The 27,936-nt window shown below is 41.4% G+C and overlaps 2 protein-coding genes across 6 annotated transcripts in view; one reads left to right on the top strand and one right to left on the bottom strand.

Moving 5' to 3' along the window:
* The window catches only part of LOC131582716 (uncharacterized protein F13E9.13, mitochondrial-like), a 20,385-nt gene extending 4,264 nt beyond the window's left edge, over positions 1-16,121 (bottom strand). The window contains exons 1-6 of one of the 5 annotated variants that reach the window (XM_058846169.1): positions 16,049-16,121; positions 15,765-15,840; positions 14,534-14,616; positions 7,932-8,112; positions 3,160-3,310; positions 1,224-1,351 (exon numbers count right to left, since the gene is read on the bottom strand). In XM_058846169.1, coding sequence (XP_058702152.1) covers positions 1,224-1,351; positions 3,160-3,310; positions 7,932-8,112; positions 14,534-14,616; positions 15,765-15,837 — 616 coding nt within the window. In that variant the 5' untranslated portion in view covers positions 15,838-15,840; positions 16,049-16,121. Of the gene's footprint in view, positions 1-1,223; positions 1,352-3,159; positions 3,311-7,931; positions 8,113-14,533; positions 14,768-15,764; positions 15,841-15,917; positions 16,014-16,048 lie in introns of those variants that run through there. The other 4 variants (XM_058846170.1, XM_058846171.1, XM_058846172.1 and 1 more) reach the window with 4 other exon arrangements.
* Positions 15,888-27,936, top strand: CCNE1 (cyclin E1). Its single transcript, XM_058846233.1, has 12 exons — positions 15,888-15,987; positions 16,099-16,438; positions 16,726-16,816; positions 17,024-17,092; positions 23,394-23,536; positions 23,612-23,747; positions 24,553-24,699; positions 25,432-25,527; positions 25,878-26,012; positions 26,095-26,206; positions 26,292-26,449; positions 27,305-27,936. Exons 1-12 carry the CDS (start codon positions 15,888-15,890, stop codon positions 27,425-27,427), a joined length of 1,650 nt encoding a protein of 549 aa, XP_058702216.1. The 3' UTR covers positions 27,428-27,936.

Raw genomic sequence — 27,936 nt, 5'->3', positions numbered from 1 at the left:
CTTTCATAACAAATCCAAACACAGAATTAATGTGTACTTCATTACAGCTGCCAACTCTGATTCATTTTGTTCTTTGGACCCAGAAAGAGAAAGAGACAGAGACTGACAAGTTTGTTCACATGAAAGAAAAGCAGAAGCTATGGTTCTGTCTGGTTGGGGTCCTGTGACAAAAAAGCCTCTGGGCCTACAGGTCAGGTTTTGCTCTCTGATGCAAGAAATCAATAGAGGTTGCATGTGAATACATGAAAGCAGAATTTAACCTAAGATTTGGCCAAAGAAATACCAAATATTTTTTAAAAGTTACTTAATCTGCATTAATATCAGCAGAGACATTAAGTGAAAACAGGGATGGATCCTTAGACTAAGAAAATGCTGCAGTCTCTACAACCTGTTGAGGTCCAGGTTATCTCTGGCAGGTAAAGTATATTTTTCATGCTGATCTGCTAACTTAAGTTGAATACAGTACAGTGCACTGGAACTTCAAAACATGCCAAGTTACAGTGTGTGAGGTAAAGCAAAACCTAAAGAAATACACATTCTATTTTATGTAGTGAGACATTCAAATTCCAGTCATTGATCTAAATTAAAATTAGTGATGAAAATTAAATGTCCCCATGACAGAACTTTAATTCTAGCATGGGAGCAATACCATTTCATGAACACAGCCCAAACTTATGCCAATATAAAAATATCAAGAATCATAGCACTTTTCTAAAGGTCAGAACTCATAGGTCAAACGAGTCTCCCTTGACAAAAAATCCACACTATTTAAAAATTATTTTGATTTTAATATCTTCCTGTCTACTAAAGAACTTGTATTCTTTCTGAAAATCTTCCAAGCAGTACTTTCCCTGGTATTAATGTTTGGAACGGTGCCTTATCAAAATGCCCCTTTTCTTGCAGGAATTCCATTTTCATTGTGAAAGATAAAAACACCGAATTCAGTGGAAAGATTTATGGCTAGCTAGTTAGTATAATATGGCTAGTTTCCTAGGGTTATAAAGTAGCTTTTTACAAATGAAACAGTATTTCCTTTCAGCCTCCGCATCATTCGGCGTTATAAAAGCTTGGAATTATTGTCATTTTTGCCCTGAACAAACTGTTGTATAGAAACATACCCCTGCCCATGTAAATAACACCTCAAGTATGTTCATTCTGATCCAGTCAGAGCCCACAATGGAGTTTCTCTCCTCACTGCCCCTCCCTGGCAGGCAGGCTCTCACCTCGCAGCTGCTGGGGGTCCGCGGGGTGGCCGGTGGCCGTGCCGGTCAGCACCACGCCGTCGGCCAGGAACAGCTGGGCAGCGCCCGCGGTCTGGGCCACGCTGACATCGGCCGTCAGGGCGTGAGCACTGCGGGGACACGGCTGTCACTCTGTGCCCTGCTTCCCCATCCTCCCACCCGCAGAACCCCCCAGGCTGCTTTACCAGTGGCCAGCTTCACGCTGACACTGCCACCCGAGCAAGAGGGAAAAACCAACCTTTTCCTGCAGTGCCCGGACTGATGGGTTATTGCCCTGGCTCTCCTGGCTCTGGAGAGCGAGTGCTAAGTGTGAACCACCAAGTGTCAACTGAGACAGCTGCTCACATGTCAAGCACCTGTATTTCACAAGTGTTCAGCACACAGCTCTCTGACTTCAAGTGGGAGTTGTGGATGTGCCCTCATTCATAAATCAGATCCTGTTGTCTAGGACAGAATCAACAACCTCCACAAGTCCAACTAACAGAAAGTATAGTTAATACCTGATATAACCACAGGAATCATCTTACACAGCAATTACAAACATCAATTACACCTGCATCCCAGCTGTTGCACAGCAGGCTTTGATGTATGGGTGACACACTTGGTCTGAAACCTATGGCAACAGCAGCTATTAATTTCTGTGGTCCCCAACTTGGAAATAATTCTGGCCATTGCTGGTTGAACACCCGACACTGTTGTTTCTGTATTTAAATAGAAAACAACAGCTATGGCAAACATGTTGCACTGCTGAGTGGTGATGGCACAAGAACAGTATCTCCTCATTTAAAGAACAGGAGAATAGCAGCTCTCAGTGGCAGCTGCATTTTTCTACATTAAAAAGCTCAACCAAGTCCTTCAGAGTTTCCTTCTGAGCTTGTTTCTGCCTGAAATGAAAACTTCTTCCCCTTCCTTAAAGGCCAGCTCTTTGTCAAATGGGAAGTATAATCCAAATACCAATTCATCAGCTGTCAAGACTAAGAATAAAAATGACATGATGCAATTTCATTTACAGGTCTAATACAATGTATTTGCATTTATATATACACATATTTGTATATATACATAAAAAAGTCATCAGAAAGAAACTGCTCTGAAAGGACCTGGAAAGCTTCATCTGACCACCACACTGCATTGCTTCCTTCCTCTTTTGAAATTTATTACCTGCTTATTACATATTTAAGATCTTCCAAACTTGATTATTCTCATGATTGCTCACATACTACACACAAACATTTTAATTAGGTTATTTGGCATGTATAATACATAGCACTTGAGCAGTTTTTCTGGGGAGAAAAAAAGACAAGTCCAAAGAGTGACATCTAAATAGCTGAAAGTACCATGTGACAGGTAAGATAAAGTATAAGTAGAAAAGAAATTGGATTTATCTGTCATAAGTTCCTTCTGTTTGATAATCATAGAACATAACCCTTACATAGACAGCACTGATTTAAGTAGGAGGAATCAGTATTATTGGCAGAAAGGAGAAGAAAGAGAAGAGCTTTTTAAAATGCCAAAATATTATCACTTGGATGCTTTTATATGGCAACTGCCTTCATAACTAAAAAATAATCTCAGATACCTAACTTTCAGAAACAAAACTTCTTTAAATATAATAGACATACACACGTGCATACAAAGTTCCTATACCAGATGCAAGGCTTTTATAGCTGGCATGCTGAAAATCTGAAGGTTAAGCAACTACAAACTTCACAGATAAAGCAACTTGCAACTTACAGCTGCAAATTTATTTTGAAATGTATCCCCTCATAGCACTGCACGTCTGTGCTTAAATAATAAACCTCTCTCTATATGATTGACTTTCCTGGAAGAAAATTGATGTTAAAAAAAATCAGAAAATGGAGAAAAATATAAGATCATGATTGCATTCATATTTACATAAAATTTTGCTTGTATTTACCTATGCTTCTTTTTAATATCAGCAAAAATCTGAATGTTGTCTGCTCCAATGTGTTTTCTGTATCGTAGCAGGTCACCTGCACAGGCATTTATAATCCCTTCATCAGCAACGTGAGAAAACACAAACCCTTCAGCCCGGATAAAATCAAGACCTGAAAACAGTCAAAAGCAACATCTTAGATAAAACTGAGAACTGGAAAAGAAAAACACTAAAGCCAAACAAAAATCCATCTTACTGCCCTTCCTATTTGATCCCAACACAAATTGTTTCATGTGCTCTAGGACTAACCAACCTCACTTTTCCACATATTTTCCATTCTTTATTTTTGCCCCTATTCTCTCTGACTTCTTCCCACTCACTGCTTTCAGCTCCCCTCTCTCCCACTGATCCCACCAGTTTTCCCCCAGCCCCTCAGTTTGTTCCTGTGTGGCTCAGAACAGGCAGCTGCACACCCTGCCCTGTCTCCTGCCATGATGTGCCAGACAGAGGAGCAGGTGGGTCAAAACACAGCTCCATTATTCTAATGATGTGCTTTCCTCTCCAAAGAGGGTCATTAACTTGCATCTCTTCCCTCTTTCTGGAAACTTTCATTGCATTACTGCTTTTCTGACATCCATTCCCCTGTTAAATATGCCTGAAGTTGGCCATCAGGTTAAAAGCATCAAGGCTACAGACACAGAGGAATAGCACTGCCACCTTTCTTTAGGAAATTAGGCAAGAAAACAGAGCTGAAACATGTTATATATGCAACCCATGTGACTCCATCTGAACACAGTGTATGTTTCCTACACAGCACCACAAATTGCTTCTAGAGCTGTGCCAAAGGCTTAGGAAGAGTCAAACATTTGCCATTCTACTCCAACCATCAATTCTGCCAAGCCTTACTACCATGGGTTCACCATATTCATTAAGTTTTGTCACCAGGAAGGTTTGGTGGGATGGATACTGAAAAGGAAGATTATGAATTGGAATTACTTCACATGAGCCACTCATTGATGTTCAGGGCCACCCTCCACAGCCTTGAAAATATCTCTGCTGTAAGACTGAAGCCTTGGACCACAGAGCTATAAACCCACAGCTTTGAGGCACGAGGTTTAATTCTGACTCTTATTGCACTCCCTACTTCTGTCTTTCATAGCCTTGAACCTGTCATTTAAAACCTGTCTCTTCTACACATCTGTGTAAAAGCTCTGCACTCATCTTGTGCAGTTTTGCTATTCTTCCAGCTTGCTTTGGAGGTGTCTTCCATGCCCTTCTGAAGCTCTGCTATGCTCCAGCTTTGGAGTCAGATGCACAATTAATTAGAGCTGACATCATACAAAGGAAAGCAGTGCATGTGGAAACAGTCGTCAAGAATGCAATCCTACCCATCAGAGAACTGATTAGGCAACAGAGGCATTGCCTTAGCACATTCCAACTATAAACATAGATGATCTTGAAAATTTATTTACCAAATGACAAGGTGTCTGTTTATTTTAAAATTTCAGTTTCCTTCCAAAAGCCCTGAAGTTGCAGAAACAGAAGCTTACGCCTGATAGAGAAGAGCCTGCATTGCTTAGCAACACAGACTCCAGCTAACAAGAAACATCACAGATGGATGCCAAATCAAATGCAAGCTGTCCTGTGCCTTGAGATTAGCGGTGCAAAGCGTGGAGTACGCTCAGGATCCAAAGACAAGAGTGTGCCACAAGTACCACTGCAGGTGCTTGTAGACACTGGGTGATAAACACAGTGCAAGTAGCTAAACTGAGATTTCTACATCTAGGAACAAAAGCTATAGCTTCTAATTACATCACCTAAGCTTACAGTACAATTCAGAGTTATATAATTATTTCTCTAATCATAAAACTATGGATGAGCCTAGAGACGTGTGACACCCTCACAGCAATCAAGGTTTAACTCGGGACAGGGCCTATTCATTGTGTAATTTCATTTACTGAAGTCACTGCTTATACATTGTTGATGCTTGGTTTGTGTTTCCTTAGTGCAGTAATATAAGACTTTCTGCTAAACAATGAATTCTACTTAGTTTAACAAGGCTGCACTCTCACTGGGTTTTTGGAAGTCATGAAAATACAATTTTTAACCAAGTGTAATAGGTGCAGGCTCATATCATTACCCTTCTGTTTTATGAAGCCATAATCAGATTCTGCTAATGAATTCATTTTTCTGCTCATAAAATTGTGAGAATGATACTACTGCTTACTTTCACATTTGGCAAGTTGAAAAGTAATAGCCATTGAATAGTTAATAGGCAGTCCCAATTCTGACTAATATGGGAACAACACATTTTGTAGTTTCACTGAGAAACAAGAACAGGGAATATCCAATGAAAATTAATAAAGAGAACTCTTAGAAGAGCATTGACTTTGTCTGCTGTTGACACTGGAGGCACGGTGTGTCTGTGCTGCAAAAATACTTCTCAGGACATTATCTTGCAGCAGCTCCTCCCATGCTCAGCATGACACAGGAGCAGGGTCTCCCCAGCAGGATCCACAGCACTCCCTGCCTTTCACAGCACCTCTGGCTGCTCCCTGCTGCAGTTCTCAGCTGAGCTGCCTCCCCTCACTGCTGCATTAATATGGTGGCAGTTAAAAAGGACAGCAAAAAGTGTAGTGCACAGTGCTGCCCAATTCTGTCCTACCCTAAACAGTATCGTGGATCATAGCAAGTGAATTCCCACTCTGCTGGAGCAGGAGGGAAAGGAATGGGCTCAGACAGCAAAGCTGTGTTTACAAAAGATATGGAGAGATCTGGGATATCTCCTGACATGGTGCCTCATTTATTAGCTATCAACCATGTCATCATCACTGATGAAGACTGATTCAGAACTGCAATTTCAGTAACTTGATTCTGAAAGGAAAAAGGACAGCTTCAGGTAGAGATAGCAGTTGGACTAGATGACTGTTTAAAGTCCCTTCCAACTGAATCATTTTTTTCTAAATTTATAAGATAAAAATTGAACTCTGATTCATGATAAGTGACCCAGGCTCGCCCAGGCACAGGACCCTACAAGTCCTTGCTCAAGCTAGTTGAGCTCTTAGTCACACTGCAGACCTATGCATTTCCCCCTAGCCTTTACAAAATAAAATCATTACCTTCTCCTAGAGACCTGTTATAAATACTCTGTGTGGTTCTCCTAAGAACAGCTATTCCTACCAAAGACAGGGATTTCCACAGGGAAAATGAAGTAACTGTATAGTAGTCAGAAGATACTACATATGGTTTTTAGCTGAAACACCTTCAGCAAGTTATTTTTGTAGTAAGAGCATACAGGATTTGCTTTGTTAATAGCCACCTGTCAACATTAAAGTCACTACAGAAAAAATATTTAAATTTGCTACCTAAAAAGTAGGTACCCACTTTACTATGGCTTTGCTTAAAGTGATTTTCTTTCCGCTTCCCTGTTCAGTGAACTTGAGACAATAACTTTTAGAAAAGTGCAATAAAATGCATTAAACACAGGCCCTTTCTGGTTGGTGTTCCACAGTTACAGAGGAAATAGTGCAGAACAGTAGTAGAGCTGAGCAAAACCCAAGCCCTCCAGGAGTTCTCCCCTTCATTAATAACTGCAAAGAAGAGAAATGCATTGTTCCCAGACTATATCCATTATTTAGGGATGATTTTTGCTCCTCAAAGGATTGCTTTTAAAAATAGGGTATGTGCTATCTTTCCAAATACCTACGTACCTCCAGTGGCCCACATGCAGCAAACTCTAAAAACTAAAGCTGGATTCTATTACCATTTTTATTTGAGGCTTTCATATAGGTTCCAATGCAACAATAAAAATTAAGTTGTTTTCTTAATTTGTGAAGTGACTAGATACTTTGAAAATAGCAACGTTTGATTTTAAAGCTCACAAAAAAAATGTCTGTTCAAAACACATCTATTAACAAGATTTTAAAGCTTTTAGAACATATAAGGCATAATTAAAACTGCCACTGCAGATAGGTTAGCCTACATGACTGTACCTGAAGTACAGCTTCCACTTAATACCAGCATCTTCTGCCTGGTTCTATAAAATTTGTAAATGCAAAAATGTGCAGCCTTACTATAATGACAGTACATTTGGGCAAAACCCTGCATTGATTCTCTTCAATTTATGAATTTAGGAAGTACAGTCTTTCCACATTAAGCCAGCCTTCACCTCTACATCATGGAGAGTTACTTATGAAAAACTAAAATTGCCTTAGCAAACAGTAAGAGCAGGATGTTTAGCAACTCTAGGATTCATGCAATAAGGATAGATTAATTTGTATTTAATTTCCCCCACATGCAATTTAATTTTAAGTACTTTGGCTATCTGTACACTCAATTTTTGTCATTATATAAAAAGCTTCATTTTATTAATTCATTAAAAAAAAGACAACAAAAACTTCATTTTAATGGATAACAGCAGCAGCAACATCATATAAATAGATGCTGAAACAGGATGTTTAACCACCATGGGTTAAATTGATCCTCACATATAACTGAAGCAAATAAGAGTTACACCAAAGGCAGCTTTTATACATGATCAGATTTAAACTTAATCATTACATTTAGACAGGTTTCATCTACAAAGCTTTGGTAGCAGCCTTTAGCAGCCTCCAACTGAAACAGTGCACAAGTACCATCCATTCTAATCAAGCAGGCATCTTTCTCAGGATCTAATTGCTGCTTTTCCAGGGTATGGATAGCATTCCACGGTCTCTATGGCAGCACAAGGTGCAGCTTGTGAAGAGCGAATGCCACAGCAGCAGCAGGAATAACTGAGGAGCCCTTTCCTTTACCTGCAGCCAGAGCAATGGCTATTGCCTGCTGGTTGGCAGCACACAGCACCTGGACACCCAGCGGGACGCGGGGACAGCTCTGTCTCAGCGCAGCAGCGAGCACTGCCATGGCTGCGGTCACCTCCGGGCCCGGGCACACCGTGTACGGCACGTCGTGCATGTTCTCCACCATCAAGCCATCCTGGGGAAAGAATTGTTAAAAAACATCATTGCACTGTACAAATGTGGCCAGTTTACTCTTATATGTTGTGTATTAAGACACATAAATGCAAAGATTTTCCTTCAAAGGAAGGATTATCTACAGCAAGTTTGTGTTGATGCACACAACCACTTATAAAAGTGCTTTCATCAACAGCGTGGTGTTTGCAGTGAAATCATGAAGAGAAATAAATGTGATTTTAATTATACATTCATCAATTTGGGTCCCTTTGATCCATCCTAAAATGTGAACTATAGGCAAATGAGTTAAATCTTATACCTCATTAAAAATAGTGTAAAGTCAAACTTCAATTATCCAAGGGGAATACAAGATATTGAGTATGTTCGGATAACAGAGGACTCTGAGAAAATCAGGGCAATTTTCAATTCAATTCGTGTCAGGAAATAGGTATTAGTATGGATAAATAAAAAAAAAATTTGTTTGACTATCATTGTGCCAAATGTCATAATACAAATTATTGATATTTCTCCCATTCTGTATTCAGAATTACTGGAAGGAATTTATCTGTTATTGTCTATTATACCTCTTCATCCACATGGACATGCTTGTGGCAAACAATGGAATGATAAAATACTCTGCTGATACAATTTGTACATTGTCTAATGCCACAGACTTTCCCAATCATTGCATAGGCTACACCAAAAAGTTTGCAACAGCTGCAGATACAATGTAATTTTGTCAAGGATTAATAACAAGAGTAGAAGTGGAGCTTTGAAACATACTCTATGTCTGGTATTTTGCATTAGCAGTGAGAAGATGAAAAGAAAACCAGATATTTCTCACCAGCTTAATTCTAAGAATGCAGAAAGTTTAAGAGACAAACTAACTGCATATACAGCAAATAAATTCTGCTCTCTCTAGAGTTTTATCACACATCTTAATCCTTTAAAATGAGAGCTCCACCTTTCAAAGATATTGTAACTGAACAAGAATAGAAGGAACAATTTTTTGGAAAAATACAATTAGAGATTAAACATAGCAGCTTGGTTATTAATAATGTAGAGAATCAGGAAGGGGATACAAAAAAAATTTCCTTTTAAAAAATCTTTTCTGTGTAACACTTCTCTAATCTTTGTTATAGTGTGGAAGCCCTTCTGGCAGTAAAAGATAATAAAGTTTATAAAACAGTATAAGCATTTAATGGCTGAATTACAGGTTAAGGCACAGGCATCATAAATGAACACCCAACAGAAAGGGTGGGGAAAAGTGGAAAGGAAATAATCCAGTGGAGCAACATGGTCAGCCCAAGCACACAAGCTGCAAACATTCAATGCACCAGGGCACAGCTGCTTTTCCCAAATTACTCACAGCTCAGTATCTAAACACACAAAACACGTGCTACCTAAAAAGCAAAGGGACACGACCTGTTAATGGAAAAGGGGACCTGATATGATGACACTCCACATCAGACCTTTGCATTATGTGGTGCCATTCATCAGATATTTAATGACACAATTCCAGCCCAGGAAAACCTGAATTAGGCAATCAGGTATGGCAACCAACCAAAACATCTGTGCTTGACTTTGTGTCCAGTTCAATCTGTAACATCTGCACTTCTCTGCCTGTGATGGGAGGTAGCCATATGACAAAGATAACAACCTGTCCTAAGAAAATAACAAAAAAAAAATAAAATCACAATTTTTAGTCATTTTTTTCTGGAATGACTGTTCCAACAAACCTGAACTGAGCAAATCATCTTGGTATCTGAGGCACAGCTACTGAATCTTTTGTGGTACCAACAGAAAGTGAAATCCTGTAGCCTCTTGTTCTCTCCACATGTAAATGTGTTAAGTCAGTCTAAGCAAGAATGCAAAGTTGGTCAGTAGTTGCATGTGGCAAAAAGTCTAATGTAGAACTATAATACCTAAAACAAAACAAATTCAAAAAAATGCAACTAACCATCAAAATCAGGTAACTCCTTGAGGCCAAAAAGCCTGGAAGCCCTCAGCTCAGAAATGCTCTACTTAGCAGACTTCAGCAAAATCTGGGTATCAGGGAAACTCCAAGCTTATCACAAGGACCAGGAACCAGGCTCTGCAAAACTGCCTCCCCAGGCTTGAAGGCAGTCAAGAATCAATCTTAACAGAAGAAAGGCAACTGGGAATGGGGCTTCAAAATGTTCAGCTCCTCAAGAGTGATGTTAGTAGCCAAAAAAAAAAATCAAGAGCAAGGGCTGGCAGAATTCCACAGAAATTCCACAGTGAAACTGAACTTTTCACAACTTGCTACTACTTTGACAGTTCTGAATTTGCATAAAGCAAATTATTCCATTAGCTATATTAATGAATTAATTATTTTAATAAATTATAAAAACCCCTAGCCATAGTACTACACATAAAAATATTTCATTGAATTCTAACTCAAAATGCAGGCATATGGGAGCATTGCAACAGTTCTCTCTCCTGCTTTAAATTTACTATATTCACTTTTCAGCAACTGCCTCTTCCTATGGCCTCCAGGTCCACAGTTACAGTGAATATTTTTGATAGAACTTTAATAATGTGTTATTCTTTTGGTACCATCCAACTGTTCTTTTGCATATTATGCTTTGTTTAATTAAAAAGAGAACAACATATGTTCTGCAATACAGAAAGCTGAATTACAGATGCATTAAGTCAAAGCTTTCTTTCATATTTTATACAAAAATATAACACCACAGATTTGTGTTTACTGAATTGATATGTATATGAAAAAAACTTCAGTATTATCAAAGAACTGATTAAAATGGGGGAAAGAAAACAGTTATGCTAAATTAAAGTTCTTGGAACTTAAGTTATGGTTTAGAAGCCTATGGAAACAGCTTCAGCATTAAAGCTTCCAAAGCAGGATTTATTTAGATAGTATGAGATAAAACTCTTACAAATACCTTCTATGTTCCTTTTCCACTGAATATTAAGATAATTTAAGTGTTAAGCCTCATTATAAGTAATTTTCAAACAATATATTTCCTTTTTACTTTGAATGACTTTTGAAGTACTACACATGTGAAGTGCCCTTTGTATCACAGTTAGCTACTGAAAAATAGGTCATTTAAAGAGCTCTCTAACTACATGAAAAATAATTTCCTTGGTTGTATTCCGCTTACAGAAATAACCTCTTAAAACACTTCAGCCACTCACATATTACAGTGGAAAAACCTCAAAACAGCCAACTGATGTAACAATTGCACAAGTTTTAACCCAACATATACTAAATGCAATTTTTACCCAGGGCAACTTTAACCTGAGTGTTTCTCCCCAGAGAAAGGCTTTATCTGCAACCACACACACCCCAGCACAAAACTCTCCAAGCTCTATTCACCTCTAATTCACTCTAATTCACTCTAATCACCTCTATTCCTTCCTGCAGAAAGGGAAAGGGGCTTGGACCATCCCTGTTATTATACAGGCTCAGGTGTGGACTAAGACAATGACAGCAATCACCCTCACGTGCCCCTCACAAAGGAAATCAGGTGCCTTTGCAGAGCATTTAATTGCTGTTTGTAAGCACAGCTCTTGGCAATTTCTTTTAAAACTCACCTCCAGAACAGGAGATCACTAACAAAAATAAGCTGATACCTCATGTTCTCCTTCATGTGCCATAGGAGGTAGCTGTGGGCAGTCTGTGTGCTATTTTATTTTCCTGTAATACAGCTGAGATTTGAAATGTTGACCTCTGTAATCCAAGTGAAAGCTACCTACATGTTTCTAGGCAGAAATACTACTTTATTCTGTCTCCAGCTATCAAATTCTAAGCGTTGTGAATTCCAGTTATCACTGTAGTTGTAAGAGCAATAGGCTTAACACTCTTTTATTTTTTTTAAAACATCATTGTAAAACATATAGTAGTAACTGTTTTTAATGTCAGCTACTCCAGTAGCTACAGTTAGGAATAGTAACTAACAGTCAAGTGGGAACTTGTATTCTATTTTCTAGCTACAAAACAAATGTCAGCCAGGCTGAATGCAATGAATAAGAGTTAACCTGAATATATATTTTACCTCTTTCTTAAAGAAAAGCTGGTAGAAATTGGAGGGATTATAATGCCTCATAGCCTGCTGCTTATAAAATCTTGTCTAGGGAATTTCATTGTTTAGCAACACACAAGTACAAAGCATATACATTTTGAGCACAGATGGCTTCCTAACTGAGCACTCACTTGTTTTCATTACTGTGCTCTAATATCACAAATTTTTCATATTTATTATGTGAAGCTGCGAATGTGCCAGACAAGTCACCTTACTCTGAGTATACCAGAATTTACTTCCAAGTGCAACACAGATGGAGTGAGCAAGACCACATACTTTATTTTTTAAATGTTAACACCAATTCAAACAATTTGAAACAATGTGCAAACAGCTAAATAGCAGCAAATGGTTACGCATCTTCTTAAAGGCTACTGTGGGCAGCATTTGTGAACACTGTCAGTACAAACATCCACGGGAAAAAAACTTTTTCTAGCTCTTTTTCCACAAGGAAAACAGACAGCTTAACAGTTCCTTTGGAATACTGAGCAAGAAACCCAAATATATATTCCCATTCCAGAATGGTTTGGCAGTGGTGATCTCTGTGTAAAAGCTGGGAAGCTCCTGAAGAATCTAACATAAAACCTTGCATTTCTCTTGAAGTAGCACAAAAAAAATAAAGAATTGAATTGCAGAAAGTGTTAAGCAACCTTATTGATGTTTATGGAGGCTCTCCTGATTATCTCTGAGACTTATCTCCTTAATAAAGGACTTGTTTGTTATATGGCTCAAACACTATTCTGTTCTCTAACACTGTACAGACTTTTAGAATGAAGACTGGTGTGGAAATATATTGATGTTCCTGTGACTTCTATAAGAAAATGGGTTAATTATAACTCTCAAAGCCCTGAATTTGTCCAAATCTGTAGAGGAATGACTGCATTCACCTCAGGTGTCTACTTGACAGGTAGGTTTAAAGACATATTCAAGTTCAGAGACTGCAATGCACTTGTAGAAAAGGCAAACCAGTTAGATCTGGAACTGCAGAATTCAGTACAACCATTGAAAAGAGAAAGCATAAAAGCCAAATTAAAACTTCGTGTTAGTACTGATTTTAAAGCTTATCTCAAAGGAGATAAAAGATAAAAGGATAAAAGGAAGAACACTTCCTTGTTCTATCCAGCTTGCAGTCAGGGACTATTCTGACTGGGTAGAAATCTCACACATGTTTATCTGGTTCACAGGTACTGAAGCCCACCAGGCTAGCATCATTTTACCCCAGTGCTGTTTATCCTTTCAGTGATTCTACTCTCAGCATTCTTTCCTAATTTAGCTGTATCAGTGCTCTGCCCATAACCTACCTTGTGTGACTTGTCTTGCATTTTGACCTTGGTCTTCTATTCTTTAAACTAAGCTCTTGTATTCAATTTTCTTCCGTCTGTAAAGTATCATTCTAATTTATAGATTAAAAATGTTTCAACCAGCTTGTTAATAAGTTTTTTTCTGAAAACAGCCACTCAGAGCAGTGACAGCTTGTTCACTGAAGAAATTTTCAAACCTTGGACATTAGTACACCACCAGAAAATGTTCATAATGCTATGGGCAGGCCAAAGAAAAAGCACATCAACATCCCAAGACAAGGTGTAATGAAATGTTTAAAACATATCTGACCTTTCAAAAGGACATACACCCTGTTAAAATCTACTGACCTATGAAGATTACTACACCACTTTAGGTCCAACAGCAATTCTGACAGCAGTCTCTTCTTGCCTCTGGCTGAGACTGGCCTTTTGGGCCTGCTCTTCTGGATGTGCAAAGCAGGCATGTTTGCTGCCAGGGGCCTGGAGAGAGGCTTAGACAGGGCAGAAAAGGGCCTAAGCCTCTTCTTTTTTTTTTTAAATATCCTGCATTATCTGTGCTGCTTTGTTACAAACACAGCTGTGGGGTGATCCTGCACCCTCCAGGTTCCTGAGGTACGCATGCGGTGTATCAGCTGTGCACATGGCGTTCCTCCATGACCTCAGGAAACCAGAGGCTTGTACAGAGCTAAAAATACAGTTGCTTGTCAGACTGGATTGATGAAGCATTCTACAGCCAGAGACCTTGAATGCCAGCCCTTGTTTCAGGCCACTTTTTTTTTTATTTAACTCCTTAAATTGACTTGATTCATTCAACTCCAACAATTTGAATTGTACAATTTGAATCTCAGCCTTTTCAATTGTTTTGGGTGCAGGTGATACTTACCTTAGGGTTTTTTATTTTTGTAATCTAGTAGGCCTACTTCCTATATTGAAATAAAAGACATGGATTTATGCATCTCCCTAACTGATAAGCTTCAAGATGCTTTTGATGAATTATATAGGCTCAATTTAAAAGTCTGCCTATGCAGAAGTGGTTTTGTGTAATGGCCATCATGGGAAGAAAGAAACCAAAACTTACAACTCCAGCATCCCTGTAAGCTTCTGCCTCTTGACAAGCTTGATCAATAATCTGGGTCAATGGAAGAGAACTTCTTGGTGTCCCTGCAAGAATAATGCTGCTTACCCCAGGGCATGCACAAACCAAACCCATGGACAGGGACTGCTTTGGGCAGGACATCCATGGGGATTGCATACTGAAACAGGGACATATAGGGCAAACTTGCTCAAAGGCTGCCCGATCTCCCTGTGACATGCCTTTCCTGACATCTCTTTCCTTATCTGAACTTGGCAGAGCTGCTGTAACCATTCAGCTCTTAAATCTAATTCACAAACTTGAGCAGAGTCTGCTACAATCCACTGTTGCACGAGGCCTGCTCTTAGCTTTACTTATAACTGTATAATATGTGTAATTGTATAATAGGTACTTGTAATTTATCCTGCATTAGTGATGCTCCAGACAGTACGACCTATGGGCAAGACTGACCTCTAGGTCAGCACAGAACACCTATGCTAAACAACAGTGAGTTTAAAACCAGCTAAAGCTGTCCTTAATCTGCAAGGTTGATTGAATCTGATCTTCATGGCAGAAATACACACATACGGATTTTGTTGGAGTTCAATGAACTTCCCTTAAGTCTCTTCTGACATTTGGGCTCCTAAGGTCAGGCAGTGGGAGTCTGAAATGGGGACTGTGCTGAGCCCTGTGCCAGGCTGAGCTGGCCTGATTTCCCAGCACAGGGTGAATGGCCTCACTGCCTGGGGGCTGCTTCTGGGAGAACGTGGGGCACCTCGAGCTCTGGGCATCAGCCTGTCGGGGGAAGCTGGGCTGTCCTGATCAGCTCTGCCCACCCTCAGCCGCTGGAAAGGTGGACGAGGAGGCCAGGCTGCCAGATCCTGCCTGTTGTCTGAGCTTCCAAGTGCCTCTAAGGGCATGGGAGAGCTCTATCCAACCTCCAGACTATCTCAACGCCCATTTGTGCAACTTCCTAACCCTTGCTTCTTGAAACACAGAGCTCACCAAACCCAAATCCTTGTTTTCTCAGCCCAGCTCCCTTTGTGGAACTGTTTCCCGCCTTTTTCTTCTTAAACGGGGCGCGCCCAAACTTCGGGCGCTTCATGCGGGGCGGTGGTTGCGGTGAAGGGACAGCCTTCGGGGGCCCGCAGCCGGGCTAAGGGCTGACACCGGCCACCCAGACCCGGTCCCGGTCCTGGTCCGGGTCCCGCGGCCCTGCCGCCCGCCCGCCGCTTACCTGGCAGCGCTGCCACATGCACCATCCCGATGACCGCCGCCTTGAGCCGCCCGAACAGCCAGGGCCGCTGCATGGCCTGCGGGGAGGAAAGGAGGGCGTGAACGGAGCGGGGCCCGGCAGGCCATGGTGGCGGTCCCGCCTCCCGCCGCGGACCGGGACAAGCACCGGGCCGGGGACCAGGGCCGGGACCGGGACAGGATCCTCAGCCCCTCGGCTCGGCTCGGCTCGGCTCGGCTCGGCTCGGCTCGGTTCGGTTCGGTTCGACTCGGCTCGGCTCGGCTCACCCCGGCACGGTCCCACGTGCCACAGCCGCTCCCGCCGCTTCCGCGTTCAGGCCCCGCCCCTCCGGCCCCGCCCCGCGCGGGATCCCGCAGGCCCCGCCCCGGCCCCGCCCCCTGCCGCGCGCGGGACTCCGCTCCGCTCCCGCGCCCCGCCGGCCCCGCCCCGGCCCGCGCGCGGGCCACGTGCGCGGTCGGGAGGCGGCCCCGCGCCGCCGCCGCGCGTTTAAATGTCCCGCCGGGCGCGGCCCGCGCCGCGCGCAGGGACGGGAGCGGCCGCGCCGTGAGGCAGCAGGCGCCTGGCGAAACCCGCCTTGCCCCACCGGCACGGCACCCACCGGCCACCCGCTCCCGGCCGGCGAGGGCTGGCGCGGCGGTGAGTGAGCAGCAGTGCGGGTAGGCAGAGGGCGGCCGCGGGGCGGGGGGAGCCGGTGGGCCCGTTGCGCGCCTCTGCCGGCCTTTGTGGGGGGAAAGGAGGGAGCGGGTGGTCTGCGGCCCGGGCCCGCTCGGCTCGTCCCTCGCGGTGCTCGGCTCGCCCTGGCCGGCCAAGGCGGGTACTATGCACCGGGAGAGGTGAGTGCGCCGGGCCCGCCCTGCGCGGGGCCCTGCAGGCCGAGCGCCCCGCCGGGCACCCCGGGAGGCTCCCGCGGCCGGCGCTCGCTCAGCTTCCCCTCTCTCCGCAGCGGCTGCGCGGACGAGAAGGGTCCCGCCAAGGGGGACGCGGGTGCGGAGTACGCCATGCGAGCCCGCAAGAGGAAAGCTGATGTGGCCACGGTGAGTGCGGGCCCGGCCCGGTTCCCGCGGGCCAGCGCCCGCCCCGCCGCCCGGCTGGGCCCCGCCGCCTTTTGTTGGGGGTGCGGGGCCCACGCGGTGGCCCGGGGGCCGGGTCGGCCTGCGGGGCTGTGCTCCCGAGGGACCGGGCGGCCAACAGCTGCTTGTCCCGCGCTTTGTACTCCGGAAGTTACATGTTGCTTTTTATAGTTCTTACAGGATCCTGATGAAGAAATTGCCAAAATGGAGATGACTAGAAAAAAGCCCTGTGAAAAACAGGTAATTGAATTGTCTTTATATGTAAATATTGTAATCTTACTTAACTCTGCTCTACTTTGCAATACCTTATTATTTATGTTAACTTGGTGAAACAGGTATGCTGCTGCCACATGCTGCATGGCAGTGGGCAAGGGGGATTTGTTGGCCCTCGATGATGATGGAGCGTGCAAAACAATTTGGTTCATAAATGTAGTTTTGAAGTCTCTGCAAGACACAAGATCTGTGTTGGTCTGAAACATGATGTTGATGCCAAAAGTGAATTCAGCTGTCCTGGGGTTGCAAGGGTGCACCTGTCAAGCCTTTTGACCTATTCTGTGTTTACCTCTCCAGAGAGGTGCAGAAGTGCAGTCATGTGTTTATGTACCTTGCACATGTGCCCCTGTAGCTTGCTGGCCAAAGCACAAGATGCTTAAGTATGCAGGCAGAATCATCCTTGGGATGGTTCTCTTTGCAGTCATGTCTCTACTTTTCTATCATCTGGGAGAGAGGAAAGCTTCCCCTTCCAGCATCAACTCTATTCCTACTGTAAAGGATAATTATTAAACAGACTAGGAAAGAGGTTCCTGATTGGAAATTGGAAGTGTATACTAGATGCTCATGGTACAGTAAAAGAGGCTTTGTTTCTCTGCAGAATGAAGGAATATTTCTGTAAAGTCACTCTACCTGTGAAAATCAGTCCTGCAGTGGAAGTTGATAGTGACCATTGCCAGATTTCTTAGTAAGGCCTGTAGAATGAGCTGACTTATAAAGTCAAAGCTAGTTTTACTGGTATCCTCTAGTTCCCTTTGTGTGCTTTGCACGTTCTTGAAAAAGCAGATGCTTTTGGTATCTCTCTTGAATGCTGTGTTGGTGCGTGAGGTTGAAAGTGTGATGCTGTTGTGCCTTGAGTAGCTTGTGTTCTGGAATAGGTTAATTCCCCTCCTTTTTTCCCTGAACACACTCACACCTGCTCAGTCACTGTCACTGAGACTTCAGCCTGTCCCTGCACACGCAGGGTGATGCTGAGGTTGCAGAAGTCACGGTCAGGGTGTGCAGCCTGTCCCCATTTGGTAGGCGAGGCTGTGCATAATGTGGCACATCTAACCCAAAGTGGCAGCTGGAAGTTCTAAGACTGAAGTGCTACCATAACAGATGGGCATCATTGTTTGGAATGGCCTCTGCTTGTTGCAACTGCGTACACTAGTTATCAGTCAACGTATTAAGCAGGGCTCAAATGGTGAGCATTTAATGAGGGGATCTCTCCTTCCCTTCTGTCTTTCTTTTGCACAGTATATTAAACTAATTTCTCACTTCTGACAAGGAAGAGCTGCCTGTCCTTCACTGCAGCTTTCTCCTTCATCAGAAGATTCATTCTGTTTAAACTGAGCAAGGCCTTCTTGTGCATGTTTATTGCATAATGATAAGGTATTTGTTAGAAAATCTCAACGGGGACCCAGTTTTACTGTCTGTAAGAAAGACGGTGGAAGGAAACTTGAGGTATCTTTTGCATATGCTGACCTTCAACCTTGAAAGCAGATAAAGACTTCCAATTCTGTCTTCTTGTTTGTGCTCTTGGCCTGGTAGCCATTCAGTGTTCCTTCAGGAATGATAGGTAAACTAAAACTTAGATAATTTAGTCAGTAGGCATCAAAAATCTTTACTTGGGAATTTTTCAAGGTAATTGTAGGGTGCTGGTGGAGTTTGACCCTTTCATTCTGTAAACAATAAATAATATCATGCCTCTTCTTACATAGGGGAAGTATTTTTGTTGTGACAAAGTAGCCAGATTGTTCCAGATCTGGTTAAAAAAGCTAACATTTGGCTGCACAGCAGCAGCTCTTCAGTCTATGGTGTGACACAAGCTATTCTCTGATATAAATTGCCATGGACCACTAATGAGAATATGTTTACGGTTCCAGCAGCAGTATAGCAGGCTGGAATGATAGCCAGGGCGACAGTTATTCTGTGGAGACACGACAGTTCTAAAATGCAAGCAGCTATAAATCCACTGCAGCCTATACCACATGACTTCTACATTAAATAAATTGTTTACTGACACTAGTTTATCCACAAGGCAAAATATCACAGTCACATCCCACTTTATGACATCTTCATAGTCAATTCATTAGTTTGCTTCTGTGGAACATAAGGCCCCAGTTCTTAATTAGGATGCCGTTACCCTTTATGTGATGAAAGGGTGGCTATATTATCAGGTCTGTGACAGCAGAATATTGCATAAATTCTGTGTTTGATTTTGGAGAACTGGCACTGCTGTAATTCTGCTAGCAATTCTCATACTAATTCTGGCTGCTTTGTGGGGATGAATGCACTTCCAAGGCTCCATGTAAAACAAAATTCATCTAACTAGATTAGAATAATCTGTGCAATTGTGATATAAGTTGCATGGTCACCTCCATGTAAAGTGAAGAATTAAATCTAGAAGTTAGTTTCTTTAGATGAAACTAGCTCATGTTCTCACGTGTAAAGGTGGAATAAACACTCAGGAAGGAGTTTTGATCAGTTCTTCACTAGACATTTTCCAGAGTATGATTTTAGCATTGTCAGAGTGTTCCACGTAAGTGTTTTGAAAATATCCTCCAAAAAATTTCTTTGACTAATCTAAATTTAATTGAATCTTCAGAAGTTAAAAACAAAACAAAACCCACAGAAAAGCTGTGTAAACTATACCCAGGTTGAGAACCTGACTTGGCTCTAATCTGTATCAGGACATTTAGACTCTTAATTAAAAGGAGTAGATGCTCCTATGCTATCTCAAGAGGATTGGAACAACTTAATGGTGTGAGTTGCTTTTCTCTGTCCTGTTTACTAAATCTGGGATTCCCTCCTGATGGCACAGAAATATTCAGTACTTCAAAGTAATGCATCCTATGAGTAAAAAATAGCTAGCATTATAGGTCTTGTTGTTTCTGATGGGCAAACTAAGGCTGTGGACTTTGGAAGTGATACCATTGTCTGTGGTATAAGGTGCTGCCTTTAGGGTGACAGACAGGCCTGTTTGCCATTGATTTCCATGCTGAAAAACCTCTGATGTTGCTGTTTGAATGCAGTTCTGGGTCATTCTCTTCCTCCTGCTGCATTCCTTGATTGTCAGTGGAGGCTTATTCTGGTGGCTCCTAGCTCACATTGAGCTGCACAAGGGTTTCAGCAGTTTGCATTTTTAGATGTTTCTTCTTCACTGAAGGCCTTGCCTGGCCTATAATCAATAACCCCAGTGGTCACTACCAGCTCTGTTTTGTGTCTGATCTATGTCCTGAAGGTTCAAAAAGATTAATTTCTATGAGTATTTGATGGACAAGTGAATGGTGATATGCTGTGGGAAACTGAGGCCTGCTAGTGTTTGAGCTTTAAAAAGACCTCACCTCTGAACTCCTGGGTTTTCTCTTTGGAGCTGTTTGGGCTTGGATGCTCTAATGGGTTTCTCACCCACCTTCTGCCCTCTTGGTACCCCTTCTCCTATGAGCCTTTTCACATGCTTAGTTCAGTTTCTCCAGTCTGTGTCTTTTTCTTAGGTCTGAGACAGAGATCTGCATCTTTAGTCGCTCCTGTACCTGGAACACTTCTGTCCGTGTCACCAAGCTTTCTTGCTGTGCTCCACACAGATTTGAAGAGGCTGTTCTCCCTGCTGATTTTTTTGCTTGTGTGCCAATTCAGCTCCTGTTTGTCTCAGAAGCTCAGGACTGTAGTACTTCCTCTGTTACGCTGCACAGATTCTGGGTAACATCTGTTGCTTTCTGATAGTCTCCACTTTCGAACTGGCTCTCTGCAAGCCCAAAGGAAGTTCTTCATGTTTTCCTCATATCCTCCCCACTTTAAACTGTTCTTTTTTTCAGTGGTGGGTCCTATTTCCTTACAGTTGCAATGTAAGGTAATGCAGTTTATTGATACTGTTCCTTACTTTCAATTGTCTTGCTGAATCTGCTTTAAAGACTCAAGAGCCTGATTCATGTGTTCATTCTCTCAACCAAAATCTGTGCCAGTTATGGTGTGCTCCCTGACCTAAACTAATTCCTGTCTCCTTCCCCAGTAAGCTGCTTTCTTTTGAGACCCTGCACATTACTTTAGTTCTTGTCTAAGCTGTGTACTTGTGGTGTTGCTCACATCTTTTCCTCAGTGTTTTGTTAAGTGACATTATGTAGTCAAAAACTTTTTTCCCTTCTTTTCAAAACACTTAAGAGGCTCTTGAACTTTGATTTCTATGTCCTTATAGAAAATTTAGGGTGGTGAAGTATCTTCAGCATTGTTGCATGTGATCTGTCTGCTTTGAGAACTTTGTGGGCAAGTCTCTTGTCCTCCAGAAGCTGCTGGTGTAGCATGCACCTTTAGATACTGTATAAACTACTGCTTTTCTGTTTGCTGATTAACTGATAAGACAGCACTTCTCTAAAGGCTGTTGGCAGCTGGGCTTGCTGTGCAGTTTGGAGAACAAAGTGTGACTAAAGTCTAGGTTTGAGGGAGGACAAAAGTTAACTTCAGGCAATGCCAATGTGATGTTTTCATTCGAGCTTTCAGTTTGCAAGGAGTCGGTAATAATGTTTAAGATAATGATACTATTCTCTTGTTTGCCTCCTCCCCACCCAAATTAAATTCTGGCATGGCTGGGTATATAGCTATGCTATATTTGCATGTAGAACTCCCAAGAAGAAAAAAGACTGATTTGTGTGTCAGTAACTCAAAGTGCAAAGCAGTCTTAGCTGTGAGAGAACTGTGAAATGTGGTTTTTGTTTCATCAAGTCAGTGGTTTCTGTTTGTGAAACTGGTGCAGGAGGGAGCCATTTTTCTGGGAAGTGATGTCATATGCAAGATGGCAAAAATCAGCTGTGGAAGCTTTTTTGCAGGAGGCAAAGTTTCACATAGTGTTTTACTTGATAGTGTCTAATGATTTATCTGAACTTATTTTTAATTTATTTCTTTAGCACATTAGAAATCTATTACGGAGTTCTGTCCTTTTAGTGGTGCAGAACTGATCAATTAACAGCAAGATGGCTGACTCCAGTGTGAAACAAAAATGCTCAATTTTAATTTGCTTAGACATGATGACATAGGTCTGGCTTTGTATTCTACTGCAAAGAAAGTAGTGTTTTCCTGGGGCACTGTGTGAAGTGTACAAGATCCTGTTTAAAAGTTAGATGTAGAAGAGTAAGCCTAGACTTAAGTTCTGGTCCAGATAAGAGTTGAAAAGACATGGCAGGTAAAGTTTGTGGTATCTGATGCTTGCAGACCATGGCAGAATTTGACATATAAAATTATCAGCTTGATAGTTTAGCAGCAATTGCTTAACATGTACTTGGCTGTATTCTGAAAACTGGGTCATATGTGCTTTGGGTTTTTATCATAGCTGCTAAATGAATGAGTACAAAATTCTACAAACTTTTGCTGTGCTCACCATCTGAGATGCTTTGCATGAAAGCATGGCTTCAGGCATGTTATCTTAGATATTCTTTACCAGAAATCCTGACCTCATATTTGGGTCTTTGAGTTCCATCTGCTTGTTCTTTACCTAAGGGCAAGTATATTTTTGGTAAAAACAAAATGAAGTATGAGAGTAGGAGGTTCTGACTTGGATATCCTTCCACAAAACAGTTGTGTTCCTTCAAAAGGATGGCAGGGTGAGCGTTCTTCAGCTTTAGTTCCAAGCTTTCTCTACTGTGCTTACAAGCAAAGCCCCCTCTATTCAGCACAGGTGAGGCCACGTCTGTAGTGTTGTATCCAGTTGTGGGCTCCCTAGTTAAAAAAAGACTGAGCATACAAGAAACAGCCCATAAAGGGCCTTTAAGGTAATTCAAGATCCAGAGCATCTTTCTTAAAAGGAAAAGTTGAGGAAGCTGGGGTTGTTCAGCCTGGGAAAAGGGTCTGTGACAATTTGTGTCAATTGCTTATAACTATTTGAAGGGAAGAGGTAAAGAAGATAGAGCCGAGCTCTTCTTTGGGACAAGACGAGATGGACACAAACTGAAGCGGAAGAAGTTCCCTCTGAATATCGTGAAACACTTTTTACTATGAAGGGCAGCCAAGGGTGGCACAAGTTGTCCAAAATAGTTGTGGAGTCTCCTTCCTTGAAGATACTGTAAAGCCTTCTGGACATGGTCCTTGGAAACTGGCTCTTGGTGGCCCTGCGTGAGAAGGGAAGTTGACCAAAAGACCTAAAGGTGCCTTCCAGCCTCTGCCATTCTGTGATTTTGTGCAGTTTAAACATATAAGACATTGGCAAGAAATTGTGATAAAAGTTATGAATATTTTCTGTGTACAACTAAAGCAATTACTTAAAAAAGTACAGTGTAAAATCTCCTGTTTGATTTAATAGATGTCCTGGAGTAACATTCATGAGAATGCCCACGTGCTGATTCCCACTCCGGATAAAGACGACGATCCCGTTCCTGTTGATTACTCACGCTTCATCCATCTGAGCGTTGTTCCCACCAGAGCTACCCCACTGCCAGCTCTCGGGTGAGTGTGCTGGGCTGCTGCTGCTCTGCCTTCCTCTTGTCTCATGAGCCAAGACTAAACACTGATCTCTCTTAGCTGGGCAAACAGGGATGATGTATGGAAAAACATGATAAACAAAGAAGAGACCTACGTGAGGGATAAATTCTACATGCAAAGGCATCCCCAGCTGCAGCCTAAAATGAGAGCCATCCTTCTAGACTGGCTAATGGAGGTAAGCTGTTCTGTGCTTGTGAGTGTTTCAAGTGTGCTTTTGTTGAAGAGCACTAATAACTGTCATGAGTGCACTTCAGGAGCATGTTTAGCTCCAGATACTTGTCTTCATCTTAAATTTTGTCAATGAACGGCACCAAACTTAAAGAATATATGATGTATTGAGCTGATGATTTGCAAACTGACGATATATTCTGTTATTTATCTCCATTGATAGTGGATAATAATCAATTTGTCCCTAACACGGGGTAAGCTTTTAAGGCCGCACTGCAGGCAAAGGCTGAACAAATAATTACAAAAGTCACTGTAAAAAGGAAGGTGGATAGCTCTCAGATCAGATCCATCTTACAGCCTTTTTGTCTGTTTTTGTCATGCAGAATGTGCTGCAACTCCTCCGTGTCTGAGTCTTTTTTGCTATTTGGATGACTTGGTGGCATAATCCCTGATCTTAACTTTAGAATGTTTGTGAGGATTTTCTCTTTAGAGGTGTTGGAATGATGGATCTTTGCAAAAAAACGAGGAACTGATGTTCTGACATTGTTGGAACATGTACTTGCATTTCCTAGAAGGGTTTTTCACTGATCTGTTTTTTTTTCTTGGAAGTTACTGTAATGACTGTCACTTGTGTCAAAGGAAACTGTTTAACTCCTGCACTTAGTTAACATGTTACTTCACAATAGCGGTGAAGTAGAAAGCCAATATAAATTTGATCTCTATGTCCTGCCCTTTTTTTAATGCATATGTAACATCTTCTTTTGACTTTTTAACACTGTTCTTGACCTTTGTAATCTCTGTTGTCTCTCCAGGTTTGTGAAGCCTACAAACTTCATAGAGAAACTTTTTATTTAGCACAAGATTTCTTTGATCGCTTTATGGCAACACAACAGGATGTTGTCAAAACACTGTTGCAGCTTATTGGTGTCACTTCTCTATTCATAGCAGCAAAGCTTGAGGTAAGTATCTCCAGCTTTACTTAACATAAAAATGTGAATGGACACACAGCACACTTACTGGATGCTGGACACATTGTGGAAAGCTTCATGGAGTTAGTTACTATCATTTTTTTCAGCTGGGAGACAGAAAAAAGATTTTTTTTTTTTTTCAATGCTCCTTTTTTTTAGAAGTGGGTAAAATTATACTGTGGTGTTAGCTGGTTTTCTTATTAGACAATTCAGTGTTAGAATAAATCTAAAGTTTTAGTTGCTAAATGAATTTTTGGCTGGCTGCTGTGTACAGAGACCACTTGTTGCAATTTCATTGCAATAGAGTACCTACTGCATGATAGTATGAGCCATTATTTACAGGAACAATTTGAACTACTAAAATACACAGCTTTTCAAGTTCTTAGTTGTTTAAGAGAGCTGCTGTTCAGTCTGTTCTTAAGCAAGAGATAAAAGGACTTTTCTTTAGGATGCTTAAAAAAATCTTGATGTCAGTTATGATACACTAACAGTGGTGCTGTAGTCAAACCATGTAGGTCCATCCAAAGCGAAATTTGAAGGCTATGATGAATAAGACATCTGTGCCTATTAAAGACAGAGAACACCAGAATTTAGAAATTTTCTGTTTTGAAAGGCTAAAGCAGTGGTTGTTCTGTTTATTTATTTACTTTTTTTTTTAAAGTAACACACGAAACTAGTTGCAACCTATTCCATGAATTAAATACTTGATCTCTTATCTTTCAGGAAATTTATCCACCAAAGTTGCACCAGTTTGCCTATGTTACAGATGGAGCCTGTACAGAAGATGAAATCATCAGTATGGAATTGATCATTATGAAGGTAATATTTAAAAGTGGAATTAGTTTTTAAAAATGTGTAGCATAATCAGACTAAAAGCAGAGCTCCTCAGTTAATCTTAGGTGTTGCTAAGAGGCACAATTTCTCTTACTAATTAGAAAGCAGTGTTTTCTCTAGGTAATAAGAGATCTAAAACATCCACCAGTATGTGTGTATTAATAAAATTATTTGTTCCCTGACTGTATCAGCAGGAAGAGTGAGAATATTTGATTTGGTGTTTTAAAGATGCTTTAGCCAACTGGGATTAGAGCTTCTGATTGTTAAACCATCTAGTGTGGTTTAAGTTAGGAACTTAACTTAAATTGGCACTGAAGTCTTGTATGTCCTTTCAGGCTCTTAATTGGAACTTAAATCCACTGACTGTTGTATCTTGGCTAAACATTTACCTGCAAGTTGCATATTTAAATGATCTTTATGAGGTAATGCTGCCACAATATCCACAGCAGATATTTGTACAAATAACAGAGGTAAGACTGATTTCCTTCAAATGCTGTTTCACCTGGAAAAGTGGTTTTGTGTCAGGCTTACTAAACATCTTTTGTCTTGTAGCTCTTGGATCTCTGTGTGCTGGATATTGGCTGCTTGGAATATACCTATGGGATACTTGCAGCTTCTGCTTTGTATCACTTCTCTTCATCTGAGTTGATGCAGAAAGTTTCAGGTATTGGCATTTATAAACTTAAACATGTGTGTTGACAAATGTTATGTCTTCATTCAGGCAGATAAGCATGTGTCTTGTGTTGCAGGTTATGAATTCTGTGAGATAGAGGACTGTGTGAAGTGGATGGTCCCATTTGCCATGGCTCTGAGGGAAGTAGGAAGCTCCAAACTCAAACACTTTAGCGGGATAGCTCCTGAAGATTTGCACAATATACAGACGCACATGAACAGCTTTGATTTGCTGGTATGTATGTGCAGAATGAAGACAAAGATCTGTCTGTAAAATCTCTGAAGTTTTACTTTTTGGTTAGGAAATACAGTCAACTTAAGTGAAGCCTTCACAGGTTGAGACTGAGTGTATTTAGATGCTAAAAGGCATAAGGTTGTAGTCCAGATCCAAAATTCTTTAGACAAAGACTTGTCTTGGGACTGACTTGTTCAGTATTTAGTTTAAAAAGGTGATTGTGCCTTCAGCCTCTCATCTCAAACAGCATATAATTACCCTCAAAATCAGAAGCATTTCTTTATTCTTTGGGATACTTCAAATCCCATGTGTTAGACTTTTCTCTCTAGGAAATACCACTAATTTAATCTTGTCTGATCCAGAGAAAAATAAAGACTGATCACTTGAGACTGATCTAGTGGGACTGTTACATGACAGTGGTCATTGAGAAGCAGTGGAGCAAGAGTGGTTTTTAGTGTGAGAAACTCTCAGATGATCAAAATCATCTTCAACAAATTGTTGTTTAAGCTTATTTGGGTTATTTTTTCTCTTTACGCTATTGAATTTTAAGTAGAAGTTGAAGTCCTTCCTGCTCAGTTGTTTCTGAATTTTGCTTTCTTGAATGTACAGGAGTACATTAGGATTAGGTATGAATACCTAATGCTAATCATCAGATTGCAAAAGCTAATACTGATCTCTTGGAGCTGTACTACAAGTAACTACTGAGTATTATGTGCTTTATCAGTTACTGTTAGGAGGGTTAGATATGGATATGCCTTTCCAGATTAACAATCTATCAGTTTATAAAACTCTGAAGTCTATTGATGCACAGACACACGAAAGTAAAGATTTTTTTTCTCTTTCATATCTTTTCAGGACAGAGCTCAAGCAAAACAGGCCATATTGGCTGAGCAAAATAGGACTTCGCCTTTCCCCACTGGTGTCCTTACACCACCACAAAGTAGTAAGAAACTGTCTTGTGGACTGCAATCATTATGACTTTAGGAACTGTCGACGGACAATTTTGCTGAAGTGCCTATTCTGCTGGTTGTAGCTCCTGCTCCGTTACAGAAATGCTGCCAGTGAAGTTCATAAGCTTCCACGGAATCTGAAAACAAACCTTACTTTCGTGTGACAGAAGTTTTTCTATTTGAAATAGTTTTATTGAATGTTAAAATATTTTAAAGAAATGGATCAAGTACACCAGCCACTTGAAAGAACACTGAAGTGTGCTCCAGATGCTGCTACGGAGGGTGATGCTTGATCAACTGTTCAGAAAAAGGGCTTGGAGTTTAGATTAGTTACTGTGCCTTGGGGTAATCTGCAGATTTGTCCCTCGTTGACAAATGGGAAAAACGTGCTGTGGAAGACAACATTTCAAAGCCTCTTTTTTTGAATGGTTGGCTTACAACTTGATGCCTTTTAAAAAACTCTTTATTGTAAAAGCTGCTATGTCTCTGTGTATTCATTTTAATAAAAATGCTGTCTAAGACAGCTGGTTTTATGTA

This window comes from Poecile atricapillus, chromosome 10, assembly GCF_030490865.1.
Source record: "Poecile atricapillus isolate bPoeAtr1 chromosome 10, bPoeAtr1.hap1, whole genome shotgun sequence".
Lineage (NCBI taxonomy): Eukaryota > Metazoa > Chordata > Aves > Passeriformes > Paridae > Poecile > Poecile atricapillus.
This window is presented reverse-complemented; position numbering and strand designations above follow the sequence as displayed.